This window comes from Desmodus rotundus, chromosome 13, assembly GCF_022682495.2.
Source record: "Desmodus rotundus isolate HL8 chromosome 13, HLdesRot8A.1, whole genome shotgun sequence".
Classification (NCBI taxonomy): domain Eukaryota; kingdom Metazoa; phylum Chordata; class Mammalia; order Chiroptera; family Phyllostomidae; genus Desmodus; species Desmodus rotundus.
Window position 1 is genome coordinate 31537382 of NC_071399.1, and position 16939 is coordinate 31554320.

The window sequence follows — 16939 nt, forward strand, 5'->3', positions numbered from 1 at the left end:
GAATTATTTCACAGCACAGAGATAAAATCTGTCAAAATCCTGACAAGAATATGTCAATAAATATGGAAACAAAACAATAGCCTACAAACTGGGTGCATTTCAATATACATCCCAATTTTTAAGAAAAAATGATGCCAAGAAATGCAGTAAGTATAAGGGCATTGTTCTCATATCCCACACAAATAAAGAGGGTGTTTAAGTTGGATTATAATTGTGAATATTAGTTGGATACTGGAGTGCTCCAAAGAATTTCAGAAGGTTAGTCTATGTTTTATAGACTCCAGTAAAGCCTTTGACTTCATGAATCATGAAAAGCTGGGGTTGCTCTGAAAGGAATGGGTGTGCCTCAGCACTCAACTGTCCTGCTGTGTAATCTGATGAGTAACCTGTATCATGGGCAGGAAGCCACTGTCAGGACAGAATAGGAAAAGACCGAATGGTTTCCTATAGGCAAAGGTGTCAGACAAGGATGCATTTTATCTCCTTATATGTTCAATCTGTATGCAGAACATATCATATGAAAAATGACTAGACTTAGAATAAAGAGTGAAAATTGTTGAAAGAAATATCAATGACTTAAGATATGCAGATGACACCATCTTATTGGCAGAAAGTAACAATGATTTGGAATGACTTGATGAAAGTAAGAAAGTGTTAAAGCAGGATTATACTTAAACATCAAGATGACAAAAACCATGACTATAGAAGAAATTCACAACTTTAATGTAGACAATGATACTGAAATTGTTAAAGATTTTACTGACCTTGGTTCAGTCACCAATTCAAATGGTGACTGCACCCAAGAAATCAAAAAAAGGACTGAGACTTGGTAGAACAGCAATGGAAGAATTGGGAAAGATCACCAAGAGGAAAAATGTATCATTAGAGACCAAGATTAAGGTCATCCACACTCTCTTGTTGAGAATTACTATGTATGGATGTGAAAGTTGGAAATTGAAGAAAGTTGAAAGGAAAAAAGGATGGATTCATTTGAAATATGGTGTTGGAGGAGAGCTCTACCAATATCCTGAACTATCAGTAAAACAAACGGGGGGGTCTTAGTGCAAATTAAGCCTAAAACATCACTGGAGGCAAAAATGTCAAGCTTTAAAAGTGTAATGGAGGGCCATGCATGGAGCTCAGGGTGGATTCCCCTCAGTGTGGCAGGCAGGGATGGGGTCACACCTGGCATGTGTGTTTCCCTGAAAGTATGCTGCTGGAGCAAGTATGGTAAGATGTGAAGGTTCACTGAAGTTGGGTGTTTTACCAATCACTGTTGCTTTTTTCTAAATTTATAATATTCCATAACAAAATATTTTTGAAAATCACATACATGACATACATACTTTATCAAAATTCCAGATAAATGTTGGGCTCTGCTGATTCAATTTAATCTCCTACATATTTTAGGTAGCGTCTTTCTATTAGACTCAGAATTGATATTCAAAATATTGACCTTGAAAAAGAAGGAATACTATAACAGTAATACCAAGCACATTTTTAGCACTTACTATATTGCAGGCAGTATGCTTGACATGTTACATATATTCTCTAATGAATCGGAAAAACAATTGCTAGTTTCTATATCTACATGTTAAATAACAGATTTAGGAGTTATACCTAGATTTTTCATCTCTTTAATTTTTAAAATTAAACTGAATTAACATTAAAATTAAATTTCTTAAATTAAATAGAATATACTTAAATGCATTTTCTTAGTTGCATTGTTCCTCCCTCATGTAGCGGTATTGGCTAAGTGCAGTTTTCCCATCTGGAAGGTGAGTATGCAGAGATATCAAAGACCTTTCTCTACTTTAAAAATATATCAAAATTCTGATTTCTCATTCTTTTCATAGTTCCTAAAATTGAATTCTCTTCATTGATAACAGTCAATGTCTTCACTAGGAAAGCACTATGCATTCAAATACATTTAGGATATATGTATGGTACAATTTTATGAAGAAAAAACACAAAATAGAGGATTTGGTTTTGTTGATTATGTTCTAACTTCCTATATATCTATACAAGACATTTTCCACTGAAAATGTTGTCATTCAACTCATACCATCAAATTAATTCACTGCTTTCATTTCTTGCACATAATGTGGAAGTCATGAGTGGTGCATACTGATTCCCAGAAATTGCAGCTGTGTGAAAGAGCATCTATGCTAGATCTCAGTCTGTAGCTGCTAAATGAAACACATGTATATTTCCTTTTGAAATGGTTATTTAATTTTTATTTCCTACCATATGCTTTAGAATTATCTCTTAATGATTAAATTAAATATCTAGATTTAGTTATTTTATCTAACACACTTTCTTTTCCATGTCACAGTGTATTTGGAAGCAGTCTTTGTAACACATAAATAGAAAGAAGGCATTGGGTTTATTTAGTGCCCTATAACTCTTCATTTTGTTGATATGTGACATCACAAAAAAAGGTTTATTTGATTGTTCAGTAAAACAAGTCACATAACAATTTGTTTCTTGATGCAGATCAATTGCATATTGATTATGTTATGGCTTTCACTGGCAGCTGTTTCTGGAGTGGGGAGATATACATTAAGCTCTTGGGTTCTGGAATGCCACTATTTTATCAGATACCATCAATGATTTCTTACAATGAACACTTGAATCTGACAGATATTCATAAATTCTTTTATGCTTTTGTAAAAAACAAAAGAAAAGAAAAAAGGTTTGGCAAAAAATATGATAAATGCCCATAATGAAAATCAAAGATCATAAACCACACCATAGTATTATGGAGAATAGATAGCTGAGAGCAGTAAAATGGCATGAAGGGTAAGTTGGTAAAGGTAAAATGAGACGCACATACAAATAAACTATGCCCATGTGGGAAAAGAAAACATCACTTTTCAATGTCGAGTGTGGACCCCTAGCCAGACGTGCAACTAGCAATTTTATGCCAGGGCAAGCACTCAACATTTATACTATATGAGCTGGTCAGGTACCCTCCTGCCTTCCTTTGCTCTATTTATAATCCATAGGCTTCCTGTGTCAGGTTACCTGGCCTCCTGCGTCAGCAGAGGATTGCAGTCACAGCAAAAAAACACTACGAAGTCATTCTGGGTTGGAAGATGTTCTCACTGTTAAGTCCACTGCTGAGTCTTCCACTGCTAAGTTATTGCTAAGAAACTGCATCATGCCAAATGGCACCAAATTTTTTTAAAGTTATTTTACATTGCATAAAATGTCAAATAGGCAAATGCCGTATTATTTTCATGCAGGCTGTCAAATTCCAAAATCAATCTGAAATGGTTTCTATAATCTATGAAATTCCAGATTTGAGTACTTGGATATGCCACAAAGCCACATGCCAGGGCCAGTATGTGGAAATCCATGATGTCACACACTCACTGCTGGTTTTATTCATGCTGGCTGAGTGCTTTGGAAGGTCATGAATATTTTGTCTTTGTTCACAGCATGGACCTACCAAACCATCTATATAAGGACCATAAATGAACTCAGCCACATTTGCGATATAGCTAATGTCTCAGTTTTTGCTATTTTCAAATATTTTAAATAAAATTAATTTTGCTACTTTTACTTAAACCATATATTAGAAATTAATAAAATTAATTAAGATATCAAGATGAAACTGAATATGAACTATATTTTTTATATTCTATACCATGAGGAAATTTTTTATATTCTATGAGGAAAGAAACTACTACTTATCAAATTAATGTCAGTCAAAAATTCTCATTTGCAAGCAATGAAAACTAACACTGGGCATCTTAACAGTTAGAAGCTTTACTGGAAGGTGAAAGAGTGACATGGAGTTAGAAGGAAAGATCTGGCAAACTGGACAAACCAAGGTGGATGCAGTGGCTGGCAGTAGACTTATACTGACCAACATCTTCTGCTTCTATAGGGAGCCACCAGTGCCACATGTGACCCCCATGGCAACAGCTATTCTCTGCTCTCCATTATGTGTCTTTCACTCCATAATCCATGGCTGATAGATTGACTGAGCCCATCTCACATGTATCTGTTGAGCTATCAAAGGACACAGAAAAAGGGAGTCTCTCCCTTTAAAATTTCACTGTGATAGCAAAAAAACTTAAATATGTGACTGGCAGCTAAAAAAAATTATAAATGTCTACTATGGCTTTTTAGATTTCTGTCTTGAAACAGAAATTCTTCAAATTTTATAAAAAAGTTGAATGACTCCTGCATTCCTTTTAATGAGTTATGGTAAATTCATTTTCAGGAACAGGACATACAATGTTGACATCCATTCAAACTGTGGACTCTGAATTTTCCCTATAATCTTGGGTAAATTACTAAATCCATTTCCTGCTTTCTTTATCTACAATAATGCCCATACATTTTATCTTCCTTAGGGAAGATAAAATCATTCCTGATGCTAATTAAAATCCTCAAAAAGGGACTATTCAATATTTTAGTTAGCATTTAATTTTACTTCTGTATATCTGATCAGTCCAACTGATTTTATAGAATTCCTATTTAATTGCATTAGTAGAAAACCTAAAATGTAATATGGCTGCATGTGTCCATACTTCCTCTATAAATGTCACACAAGAGACATTTATGCTGAAAGATGTGTTAAATGCATAGTTTCACATAACTTGAATAACTTTTCAACAGTGAGGAACATGTCCTACCATGAGAATGCATGTCCACACTTTTGCATGGAACAAAATATGCCTGGTTTTTCATTTTTGAAAAAAATGCACTGGGAGATAATTGAAGGCAGACAAGTTTGCATTTGAAAACAAGCCTCCATTGAAAACTGGGAGAGGAAAGTTATTTCTGATGACCTTTCCCATTTCTCGTGGTCAAGTCAATGAAAGATCAGGGAAAAAGTGACAGAGATGTCTATTTTATGTACCTGTTTCAGTATTAACCCTTTTCTCCATGAACCACATTGTACTGAGAGTCCTCAGAAGGGTGTTGGATGGCCTATCATTGTGCTCTAAAGTACAGGAGTCAACCCTGTAATAAAAATCAAACCAATGTTCATTACAAGTAGGGTCCCCTGTGAATTATCTTAGATAAAGCATGTATTGCTTAAAAGGTAAAGTAAGTGCATCTCTAAGGAACAGAGGGGAGATTAGGACAATCTATTACTGCTACCAATCAGCATTTCCTTTTTATTTCAGTGCTTATATATCAATGTAAATGATTTCAGCAGATTACCTCCTTTAAGATTTATTTTTAAGATTAAAATTATTGATTTTTCTCACAACCTCATCAGTGTTATTTAGAAAATATGATCTGATAAGGCTGTGCCTACATAATGCCACATATTGAGATGCAAGCTGATCAATAACTGGATAGTGGATTTCTTAAAACATCTGAATACTTCACTGAGACTTTAAAAGATTTTTATGCAAAAAGAACCTGTGCACCCCAATGTTCACAGCAGCACAATTTACAATAGCCAAGTACTGGAAGCAACCTAAGTGCCATCAGCAAATGAGTGGGTCAAAAAACCATGGTACATTTACACAATGGAATTCTACGTAGCAGAGAGAATAAAGGAGCTTATACCCTATGCAACAGCATGGATGGAACCGGAGAGCATTATGCTAAGTGAAATAAGCCAGGTGGTGAGGGACAAATACCATATGATCTCACCTTTAACTGGAACATAATCAACAAAAGAAAAAAGCAAACAAAATATAGCCAGAGACATTGAAATTAAGAACAATGTAACAATAGCCAGAGGGGAGTGGGGAGGGGATAGCAGGGAGAAGGTTTTACAGGAACTGCTATAAAGGACACATAGACAAAATCATGGGGGAGGGTACAGGTGGGGGAGGGAGGTAGGGTTGGCTGGGGTGGGGAGAAAATGCAGACAACTGTAATTGAACAATAATAAAAATTAAAAAAAATAGAGAGGGGGAGATTAAGAACAGTATGGGAAATGGAGGAGCCAAGGAACTTATATGTATGACCCATGGACATGAATTAAGGTGGGGGAGAAGAATGCTGCTGGGAGGGGGGTACAAGGTGGAGGGGAATAAAGGGGAGAAAAAAATGGGGCAACTTTAATAGCAAATCAATAAAAATATTAAAAATAAAATAAAATAAAATTTTATGCAGATATTTGAAATAAAAGTTATATGGTGACTTCATACAAAATAAGAATCTTGTTGCTATACTTCAAATATATTGATAATAAAGCCTGAAATATTGTTGCTTGTACACCTTGAATGCAAAGTCATATCTTTTTGAAGATAATTATTGAAAACAATATTTTAAACTTATAAGAACAGATACTACACTTGATCTTAGCCAAAGGCCGAGAAGAGTAAGTGGTGAAGGAAGGAGACTTGACTTGAGGTGGTAAACACACGCTACAGTGCACAGATGATGTGATGTGGAACTGTGCACCTGCAATCTGTATAATTTTGTTAACCAGTGTCTCCCCAATAAATTCAATAAAAAGGAAAAAAAGAAACAGTGTTTTAAAATTCAACATAGCAAAATACTAAATTATATTATATAAATCCCTTTTCTTTCTAAGAACACTAGTGGGGTTTTTTTTCTGGCAGTGATGATCTTTATTTTGGTGAACTTTTTAAAGCCAAACACATTAAGCATATATGTGAAACATGCTGAAACACAGTCTTTTGCACTGTCATCTAAATTTGATTTAACCGGGCTCTGAATCCATATCATATTTTAAATGAATTTGGATTACATGGAATTTGGAAGCAGTAACTGAGATATAATGGCATGCCATAAAACCACAGGTGCTTCCAGTATTTTATTCCCATGTGTTGTCACTTAGAGTCCCCGATTTTAGCAGGTCAAATGTGGAAAACATATTAACATCATTCAGTAAATTTAATATCATCTTCCCCTGACAGTGATTTAAAAAATTATACAACATAAATTATGTCTACAATATTTATTATTTTTATTTGTATGGGGCAAATTATTATTTTTTAAACCAGCAGAATACTTGAGTCAGCTGAGATAGAGGAGAGAGAAGAATATTGAGTTGGAGAAACTTAGGGCAGAGATGAGAGTAACTCCTTTCTCTAGTCCAGTAAAAACATATGTTCTTGGTCATACCTGAATGAATTTCTTGTCATAATTTCATTTATTATGGTATATGTGAATATGTAGGGGTCATTACCTGAGTGGTATGACTCTCTCTATGTCTCTGAAATGTTGAAGTTGCTGTCCCACTCACAGACAACCTGGAGAATCCCTCTTCTTCAGGTAAACCTATTGAGATCAACACAAAGTAGTTAAGTTGTATATTTTTCCCTGAATAAAATAAGTTGTATATTTATTATAATGCAATAAAATTATTGTATTTTATGGATTGAAATGATCACAAGTTAAACATTAATTGAATAAGAAAGACTTTCCAATAAAATATGGGAAAACAAAGTAGTGCTACAGTTTTGTTTAATGAAAGAATATACTGGCAAAAGACAAAAAATAATAATGGAGAAATATGTCAACATACCACAAAAATGAGCCAAGTTCAGCAAATATGTATTAGAGGGGAGAATGGAAACTTTTCTAGAAACTAAAAATTGTTTGATGAAATATCAATGGGGAGAAGAGAAGTACATGGACCATAGAAAGTAAATGGGTTCCCTGAGTTACTACCGAAAATAGAGTTTATATTTCATTTGTGGGGTAGCAGGGATGCAAAGAAGGGATTAGGAGATGTATAGGACACAACCAAGTGTCAGATGGGTTCTACAGACTATAGTTTATTTTACATACAAATTGAGTGAAGAGATTGGGTGGAATTACATGAGGAAAAGGTCAGCGTAGCTGTCCATCACAGCAGACCAATTCATAACCAGCTATATAGAATGAATAGTGGATCTGAGGAAATTTACAACCCCCTCCACAATTAATAGAGAAGTACCTATAAGGCACCAAAGGATTTTATTAATTATTCCTTATTATAGAGGCAGAACTCCCGACACTTTGGGCTATATAATTCTCTGCTGTCGGTGCTGTCCTGTGCATCATGAGATTTTGGCAGCATCCCTGGCCTCTCCCCTAGATCCCAGTAGCACCTCCCTAGTGTGACAACCAAATATGTCCCCAGAAATTGCCAAACATCCCCCGGAAAGCAATATCATCTCTGGCTTAGAAGCACTGTGAAAGAGGGATCAATATAATTACAAGTGACTTATTGATAAATATGAATAAATAAAAAAATAACTACCCAAAGGAATGAATTCTACCCAGAGAACTTAAAATTTGTAAGTGATTGCTACCCTCATCTGAAATCATAATTAGCTAGTATGGTGTAATTCACGGACAAGGCCTGTAGGGCCGAATCTGGCCCTTTACCTTGTTTATCCAGCCTGGCACCTTGTTTCTACCTGGTGGCAGTGCCGAGCTCCTTGACCCTAGTTAAAGTTACATTTATACAGCCGTAAAATTACATTTGGCCCTTTGAAGGCAACCGTGAAGCTGATGTGGCCCCCGGTGAAAATGAGTTTGACACCCCTGTAATTGATTAAACATGTACATGATTCCTAAATTAAAATCATTAGAAATCACTGCATACTTTTTTCCAATGGCAGCAGAGAGTTAGTTGCTCAGGGAAGTTCACAAAATCCTATCATCACATAATAAGTCCTCCCAGTTGATCTTCCCATTATATGTACAAATACTTTGTATGGAAAAGTTAGCTTCATCGAGACTGGGCAGACTATGGCCAGCACCTGAAAAGTGATATACCCATGGATTGGGGGGGATTGTGTGCTGGAAAATGGGTCCCCCTCATAAGCAATAGCAATGTCTTCAACTGGTTAGAGAAATACTGTATGAGAGACCACAGTAGCAGGTGTGGGAAAGCAATTAGTGTTTGAGTGATCTGAAATCTAAACAGGTAGAAGGGAACATGAAAATCTAAGATTGAGCACAAGTTGGAATTCCAGGCAACTAGATCAGCAGATAGTTGGCAATAAAATATATGTCCAGGAAGCAGGGCACAGCAAAGGGTTTGAGGCTCACATAAAGGTAGGGGGCACAAAGGGCAGAATGACAAGCAGAACAAATGTCTACTTCTAGAGAATCTGGGTCACCGAACATTTTATTGAAACTGGGAATTTGAGGCAGGAAAAGAAAATTGTAATCCATTTTTCAAAACTGAATTATAAGTTAGAAGTTCATTCTCTGAATCAAAGCAAAAACTCTATTAGTGAGGCTATACACTCAGAGCCAAATCAAGAGCATAACATGCTTTATATAGTGTCAATTAAATAAAGTTAAGAAATATTTATGGTCAGTCTCTAAATAAAGTACTAGGAAATGCAATAAAGAGTAAATAAAAGTCTTTGCTCTTTAGAAGCTCAAATTTAATAGAAATGACCCATAACCAGGACACAGAACAGAATGATTTAAGGGGTAAGTAGGAGTACAGGTAACATTGAGCAGAATCTTGAAGAAAGCAGAGATTAATTCTAACTGAAGGGATTAGAGAAAATGTAGAAACAGTGGACCTGCCAAAGGAACTGGGCCTTCTAGGGTGAAAAGGATTTTGAAAGTGAAGAGGATTGAGAAGAAAAAACAAGATGAAGCAATAAAATGTGAGGAGACTGCTCCACATATGGGGTAATTGTCTAAAAGAAATTAATATAGGACTTCTGGCCAATATGGAGGCATAGGGAGATACACTACCTCCTCCCACAACCAAATAAAGAACAACAACAAATTTAAAAACAAAAAATAACCAGAAATGCCAGAAAATTGAACTGTATGGAAGCCTGACAACCAAAGAGTTAAAGAAGAAACATTCATTCAGACCAGTAGGAGGGATGGAGATGGGCAGCTTGGGTGGAGAGGACACCTGGCAAAGGCAGCGGCTAGAGGACTGGGGTGGGCAGTTCCACATTAGCCTGTGGATAAACCGGGAGGAACAACTGTGGAGCGAGACAGACCATACAACCAAGGGTTCCACTGCAGGGAAATAAAGGCTCAAAACCTCTGACTGAAAAAACCTGTGGAGGTTGAGGCAGCAGGAGAATCTCCCAGCCTCACAGGAGAGTTTGTTGGACAAACCCACAGGATCCTAGAACATACACAAAACCACCCACCTGGGAATCAGCACCAGAAGTGCCCAATTTGCTTGTGGTAGAAGACAGAGTGACTGAAAGCCAGCACAGAGCTGAACAAGCAGCATTGTTGCCTCTCAGACCCCTCCCCCACATACAGTGCCATAACACAGCAACCTGGGTTCCTCCGCCCTGGCAAATACCTAAGGATCTGCTCCTTACTGTGTAACAGATGTGCCCAGACAAAGGAATATGGCCCAAATGAAAGAACAGATCAAAGCTCCAGAAAAAATACAACTAAGCAATGAAGAGATAGCCAATCTATCAGATGCAGAGTTCAAAACATTGGTAATCAGGATGCTTACAGAAATGGTTGAGTATGGTTGCAAAATAGAGGAAAAAGTGAAGGATATGAAAAGTGAAATAAAGGAAAATATACAGGGAACCAACAGTGAGGAGAAGGAAACTTGGACTCAGATCAATGGTTTGGAACAGAAGGAAGAAACAAACATTGAACCAGAACAGAATGAAGAAACAATAATTCAAAAAAATGAGGAGAGGCTTAGGAACTTCTGGGACAACTTTAAATGTTCCAACATCCAAATCATAGTGGTGCCAGAAGAAGAAGAGGAAGAGCAAGAAATGGAAAACTTATTTGAAAACATAATGAAGGAGAACTTCCCCAATCTGGCAAAGGAAATAAACTTCCAGGAAGTCCAGGAAGCTCAGAGAGTCCCCCAAAAGTTGGACCTAAGGAGGCACACACCAAGGCACATCACAATTACATTACCCAAGATGAAAGTGAAGTAGAGAATCTTAAAAGCAGCAAGAGAAAAGGAGAGTTACCTACAAAGGAGTTCCCAGAAGGCTATCAGCTGATTTCTCAAAAGAAACCTTGCAGGCAAGAAGGGGCTGGAAAGAATTCAGGCATGAAAGGCAAGGACCTACATCCAAGATTACTCCATCCAGCAAAGCTATGATTTAGAATGGAAGGGCAGATAAAGTGCTTCCCAGATAAGGTCAAGTTCAAGGAGTTCATCATTACCAGGCCTTTATTACATGAAATGTTAAAGGGGCTCATCTAAGAAAAAGAAGAAAATAAAAAATACAAACAGTAAAATTACAACACACAACTATCAACAACTGAATGTAAAAAAAAACCCCAAACAAACCAAAAACAAACCAAGTAAACAAGTAGAACAGGAACAGATTCAAAGAAACAGAGAGCACAGGTAGGGTTATCAGTGGGGAGAGGGAAGGAGAAAGGGGGGAGAATGAAGGAAAAGGTACAGGGAATAAGAAGCATAAATGGCAGGTACAAAATAGACAGGGGGATGTTAAGAATAGTATGGGATATAGAGAAGCCAAAGAACTTATATATATGACCCATGGACATGAACTAAGGTGGGGGAATGATGGTGGGAGGGGGTTACAGGACAGAGGGAAACAAAGGGGAGAAAAAAATGGGACAACTGCAATAGCATAATCAATAAAATATATTTGAAAAAATAAATTAATATAGTATTAAATGTAAACTGTAACTGGAAAAGAGAGAGGACTTTGACCAGAGGAGAGAACCTGGAGGATGCATTGGCAGCTAGAGTGGGTCAGATAGATGTTAAAGAACTTTACATTTCACAGAAATTTGACAATATTTTATAGGTAATGGGTAGAACTGTACATTTCTGAGAGGGAATGTGACACCATTTTAGCTAAGTGGTATGTTAAAAGGTATTTCTTACCTGTTGACTAAGAAAATCACTGACCTCAGAATCTGTGGCAGGGTCAAGGACAGGGACAAATGGCTTTGGTGTGGGAAAAGTAAACATGTGGGAATGGAGAGGCAAGTGATGACAGAGGGAGAGTGAGGTAGAAGAGAGGGTACCAGAGAAACTGTGTGAACTGTCTCCTCCTGATGAGGCAGGAGGTGAGAAGAGTATCTGGAATGAGAATACGAAGTACTGAAATATGGGGTTGTAGCACATAGGTAAGAGATCCTCGTTTTGGCTTAATATATTAAGCAAGGATCAACTAGATAAAGTAAAGTAAGAGCTGGGAAACACTGAGGTACAAAGGACGCCTGAAGGCAGAATTTTTTTTTTAACCAACAGCATTTTGTTTTGCTGCAGTACTTTTTAAGGCAAATGATCTAAAATTGACACCAAATGCATAACCATGAAGGGGAAAAAAAAGGATGAATGCCTTCGTTCAAATATTAAATATAAATGTTAAAATATCATAAAAATAAAATTAAAATTAAAAAGGACAGTATAAAATATTTCAATATACTAAATAAAAAGCTTAATTTTTTTAAAGCACGCTACAAGTTAAAATAAAAGTCCTACCCTCAGATTTTAAATTTGTCAAAAAATATGTATAGAAAATTTAAATGAATAAAAATGATCACCAAATAATATGTTAATTTTCATTAAGTATTCAAAGAAATGCATATAAGACTACAATAACTTACCCATTTTACTTTTCAAGATAGCAAATATTTGATAATTTTTTTATGATATAAATTTGATACACATATGAAGGTAAAGAGAATATTTAGTAAAGTCCATGTATTCATCACCAAACTTTGGAATTTTCCTTTTTTAAAAATTTTTATTGTTATTCAATTACAGTTGTATGCCTTTTCTCCCCATCCAGCCACCCCACCCCAGCCAATCTCACCTCCCTCCCACACTTCCACACTCCCCGTGGATTTTGTACATGTGTCCTTTATAGTAGTTCCTGTAGACCTTTCTCCCCACTATCCCCTCCCCACTCCCCTCTGGCTATTGTTACATTGTCCTTAATTTCAATGTCTCTGGTTATATTTTGTTTGCTTTTTCCTTTTGTTGATTATGTTCCAGTTAAAGGTGAGATCATATGGTATTTGTCCCTCACCACCTGGCTTATTTCACTTAGCATAATGCTCTCTGGTTCCATCCATGCTGTTGCATAGGGTTATAAGCTCCTTTTATTCTCTCCGAAGCATAGAATTCCATTGTGTAAATGTACCATGGTTTTTTGACCCACTCATTTGCTGATGGGCACTTAGGTTGCTTCCAGTACTTGGCTACTGTAAATTGTGCTGCTATGAACATTGGGGTGCATAGGTTCTTTTGGATGGGTTTTTCAGGGTTCTTAGGGTATAATCCCAGCAGCGGAATTGCTGGGTCAAAGGGCAGTTCCATTTTTAGTTTTCTGAGGAAATTCCATACTGTTTTCCACAGTGGCCTCACCAGTCTGCATTCCCACCAACAGTGCACTAGGGTTCCCTTTTCTCCGCATCCTCTCCAACATTTGTTTGTGGATTTGTTTGTGTTGGCCACTCTGACTGGTGTGAGATGGTACCTCATTGTGGTTTTAATCTGCATCTCTCTCATGGCTAGTGATGCTAAACATCTTTTGATATGTCTCTGGGCCCTCTGTATGTCTTCCTTAGAGAAGTGTCTGTTCAAGTCCTTTGCCCATTTTTTAATTGGGTTGTTTGTCTTCCTGGAGTGGAGTTGTGTGAGTTCTTTATATGTTTTGGGCCCTTGTCTGAGGTATCATTGGCAAATATGTTTTCCTATACTCTTGGTTCTCTTTGTATTTTAATGCTGTTTTCTTTACCCATGCAGAAGCTTTTTATTACGAGGTCCCATTTGTTTATTCTTTCCTTTATGTCCCTTGCTTTAGGGGACGTGTCTATGAGGATGTTGCCGCGTGGAATGTCTGAGATTTTCCTGCCAATGTTTTCCTCTAGGGCTTTTATGGTGTTACGACTTATATTTAAGTCTTTTATCCACCTTGAATTTATTTTTGTGTATGGCGTAAGTTGGTGATTGAGTTTCATTTTTTTGCATGTAGCTGTCCAGATCTCCCAACACCATTTGTTGAAGAGGCTGTTTTTGCTCGATTTTATGCTCCTGCCTCCTTTGTCAAATATGAATTGACCGTAAAGACTTGAGTTTATTTCTGGGCTCTCTGTTCTGTTCCATTGGTCTATGTGCCTGTTTTTATGCCAGTAACAGGCTGTTTAATGACAGTGGCCTTGAATTCAGTTTGATATCAGGTATTTTGATCCCTCCTGCTTTGTTCTTCTTTCTCAAAATTGCTGCAGTTATTCGGGGTCATTTATGGTTCCATATGAATTTCTGAAATGTTTGTTCTATATCTGTGAAATATGTCATGGGTACTCTAATAGGGATTGCATTGAATCTATAAATTGCTTTGGGTAGTATGGCCATTTTGATGATGTTAATTCTTCCAATCCATGAGCATGGTACATGCTTCCATTTGTTTGTGTCTTCCTTAATTTCTTTCTTCAGTGTTGTGTAGTTTTCTGACTACAGGTCTTTTAGTCCTTGGTTAGGTGTATTCCTAGGTACTTTATTTTTCTTGTTGCTATATCAAATGGGATTTTTTTCCTGATTCTGTTTCTGCAGTTTCATTGTTGGTATACAAGAATGCTTTTGATTTCTGAGTATTGACTTTGTATCCAGCTGTTTTGCCAAATTCATTTATTAGGTTGAGTAGTTTTTTTGTGGAGTCTCTAGGATTTTCCTTGTACACTACCATTTCACCTGCAAGCAATGACTGTTCCATTTCTTCCTTTCCAATTTGGATGCCTTTTATTGCTTTTTCTTGTCTGATTGCTGTGGCTAGGACTTCCAGTACTATGTTGAATAGGAGTGGTGAGAGAGGGCATCCTTGTCATGTTCCTGATCTTAGTGGGAAAGCTCTAAGTGTTTGTGTACTGAGTATGATATTGGCTGTAGGTCTTTCATATATGGCCTTTATTATGTTGAGGAATGCTCCCTCTATTCCCACTTTGCTGAGTGTTTTTGTGAGAAATGGGTGCTGTATCTTATCAAATGCTTTTTCTGCATCTATTGATATGACCATGTGATTTTTGTCTTTGCTGTTGTTGATATGATGTATTATGTTTATTGATTTGTGAATATTGTACCATCCTTGCATCCCTGGGATGAATCCCACTTGGTCATGGTGTATGATCTTTTTAATGTATTGCTGGATGCGGTTTGCCAATATTTTCTTGAGAATTTTAGCAACTATGTTCATCAGCGATATTGGCCTGAAGTTTCCTTTCTTCGTTGTGTCTTTATCTTGTTTGGGGATTAGGATAATGCAGACCTCATAAAAAGAGTTTGGGAGTCTTCCATCATTTTGGATTTTTTCAAATAGTCTGTGAACTATAGGGGTTAGCTATTCCTTAAATGCTTTGTAGAATTCTCCTGTGAAACCATTTGGTCCAGGGCTTTTGTGTGTTGGTAATTTTTTCATTAATACTTCAATTTTCGTGTGCTGTTATTGGTCTGTTCAGGTTTTCTGCTTCTTCTTCATTCAGTTTTGGAAGATTATATTTTTCTAAAAATGTGTCCATTTCACCTAGGTTTTCAAATTTCTTGGCATACAGTTCTTCATAGTAATTTCTTACAATCCTTTGTATTTCTGTGGTATCAGTTGTAGTCTCTCCTCTTTCATTTCTAATTGTGTTTATTTGGATCCTCTCTCTTTTTTCTTGATGAGCCTACTTAAAGGCTTGTCGATTTTGTTTATCTTTTCAAAGAACCAGCTCCTGGATTCATTGATCCTTTGAATTGTGCTTTTGGTCTCTATGTCATTTACCTCTGCTCTGATCTTGGTTATTTCCTTCCTTCTGCTTACTCTGGGCTGTCTTTGTTGTTCTTCCTCGAGTTCTTGTAAGTGTAGGGTTAGGTTGTTTGTTTGAAATGTTTCTATCTTTTTAAAGTAGGCCTGTATTACTATGAACTTCCATCTCAGGACTGCCTTTGCTGTGTCCAATAGGTTTTGGGTTGTTATGAATTCGTTTTCACTTGTTTCCAGAAAGTTTTTGATTTATTCCCTAATCTTGTTCTTGACCCATTCATTGTTTAATAGCATGCTATTCAGTTTCCATGATTTTGAGTGTTTTGGGTTTTTTCCTTTGGGGTTGGTTTCTAGTTTCAGTCCCTTGTGTTCAGAGAAAATGCTTGATATGATTTCAATTTTCTTGAATTTGTTGAGGCTTGCTTTGTGTCCTATCATGTGGTCTATCTTTGAAAATGTTCCGTGTACACTTGAAAAGAACATGTATTTTGCTTCTTTGGGATGAAAAGCTCTCTATATATATCAGTTAAGTCCATTTCATCTAAGGTATTGTTAAGGATACAATATCCTTGTTGATATTTTGTTTGGAAGATCTGTCCATTTTTGACAGTGGGGTATTAAAATCCCCTACTATAATTGCGTTGCTGTCAATATCTTTCTTGAAGTCCTCCAAGATTTTCTTATGTATTTGGGTGCTCCTATGTTTGGTGCATATATATTTACAATGTTGATGTCTTCTTGGTGAATTCTTCCTTTGAGTAGTATGAAGTGACCTTCTGGGTCTCTCTTTATGGCCCTTCTTTTGAAGTCTATATTGTCTGATATGAGTATTGCAACCCCGGCTTCTTTTTTCTTCTCCATTTGCTCAGAAAATTTGTTTCCAGCCCTTCACTTTCAATCTGTGTAGGTCTTTTGTCCTGAGCTCAGTGTTTTAAAGGCAGCATATATGTGGGTCATGTTTTCCTATTCATTCAGCTATTCTATGTCTTTTGATTGGAGCATTTAATCCATTTACGTTTAAGGTTATTATCGATAGGTGGTTATTCATTGACATTTTTTCATGCCTGTGTTCTTCTCTCTTTCTCTTTTCCTTCCTTTCCTTAAAGCAGACCCTTTAACATCTCTTGCAGAGCTGGTTTGGTGGAGGTGTATTCTTTTAGACTTCTTGTGTCTGGGAAGCTCTTTATTTGGCCTTCTATCTTGATTGAGAGCCTTGCTGGGTAAAGTAGCCTTGGTTGCAGGCCTCTGGTTCTCATTACTTGGAATATTTTTTGCCATTCTCTTCTGGCTTGGAGCGTTTC

The 16939-nt window shown here is 36.7% G+C and overlaps 1 protein-coding gene and 1 pseudogene across 1 annotated transcript in view; both read right to left on the reverse strand.

The window, feature by feature from the left end:
- MYO16 (myosin XVI) overlaps positions 1-16939 on the reverse strand; it is a 518514-nt gene that overhangs the window by 27697 nt on the left and 473878 nt on the right. The window contains exon 34 of the mRNA XM_053916793.1: positions 7136-7227. Coding sequence (XP_053772768.1) covers positions 7136-7227 — 92 coding nt within the window. The remainder of the gene's footprint in view (positions 1-7135; positions 7228-16939) is intronic.
- Positions 6206-6304, reverse strand: LOC112321562 (U2 spliceosomal RNA; annotated as a pseudogene).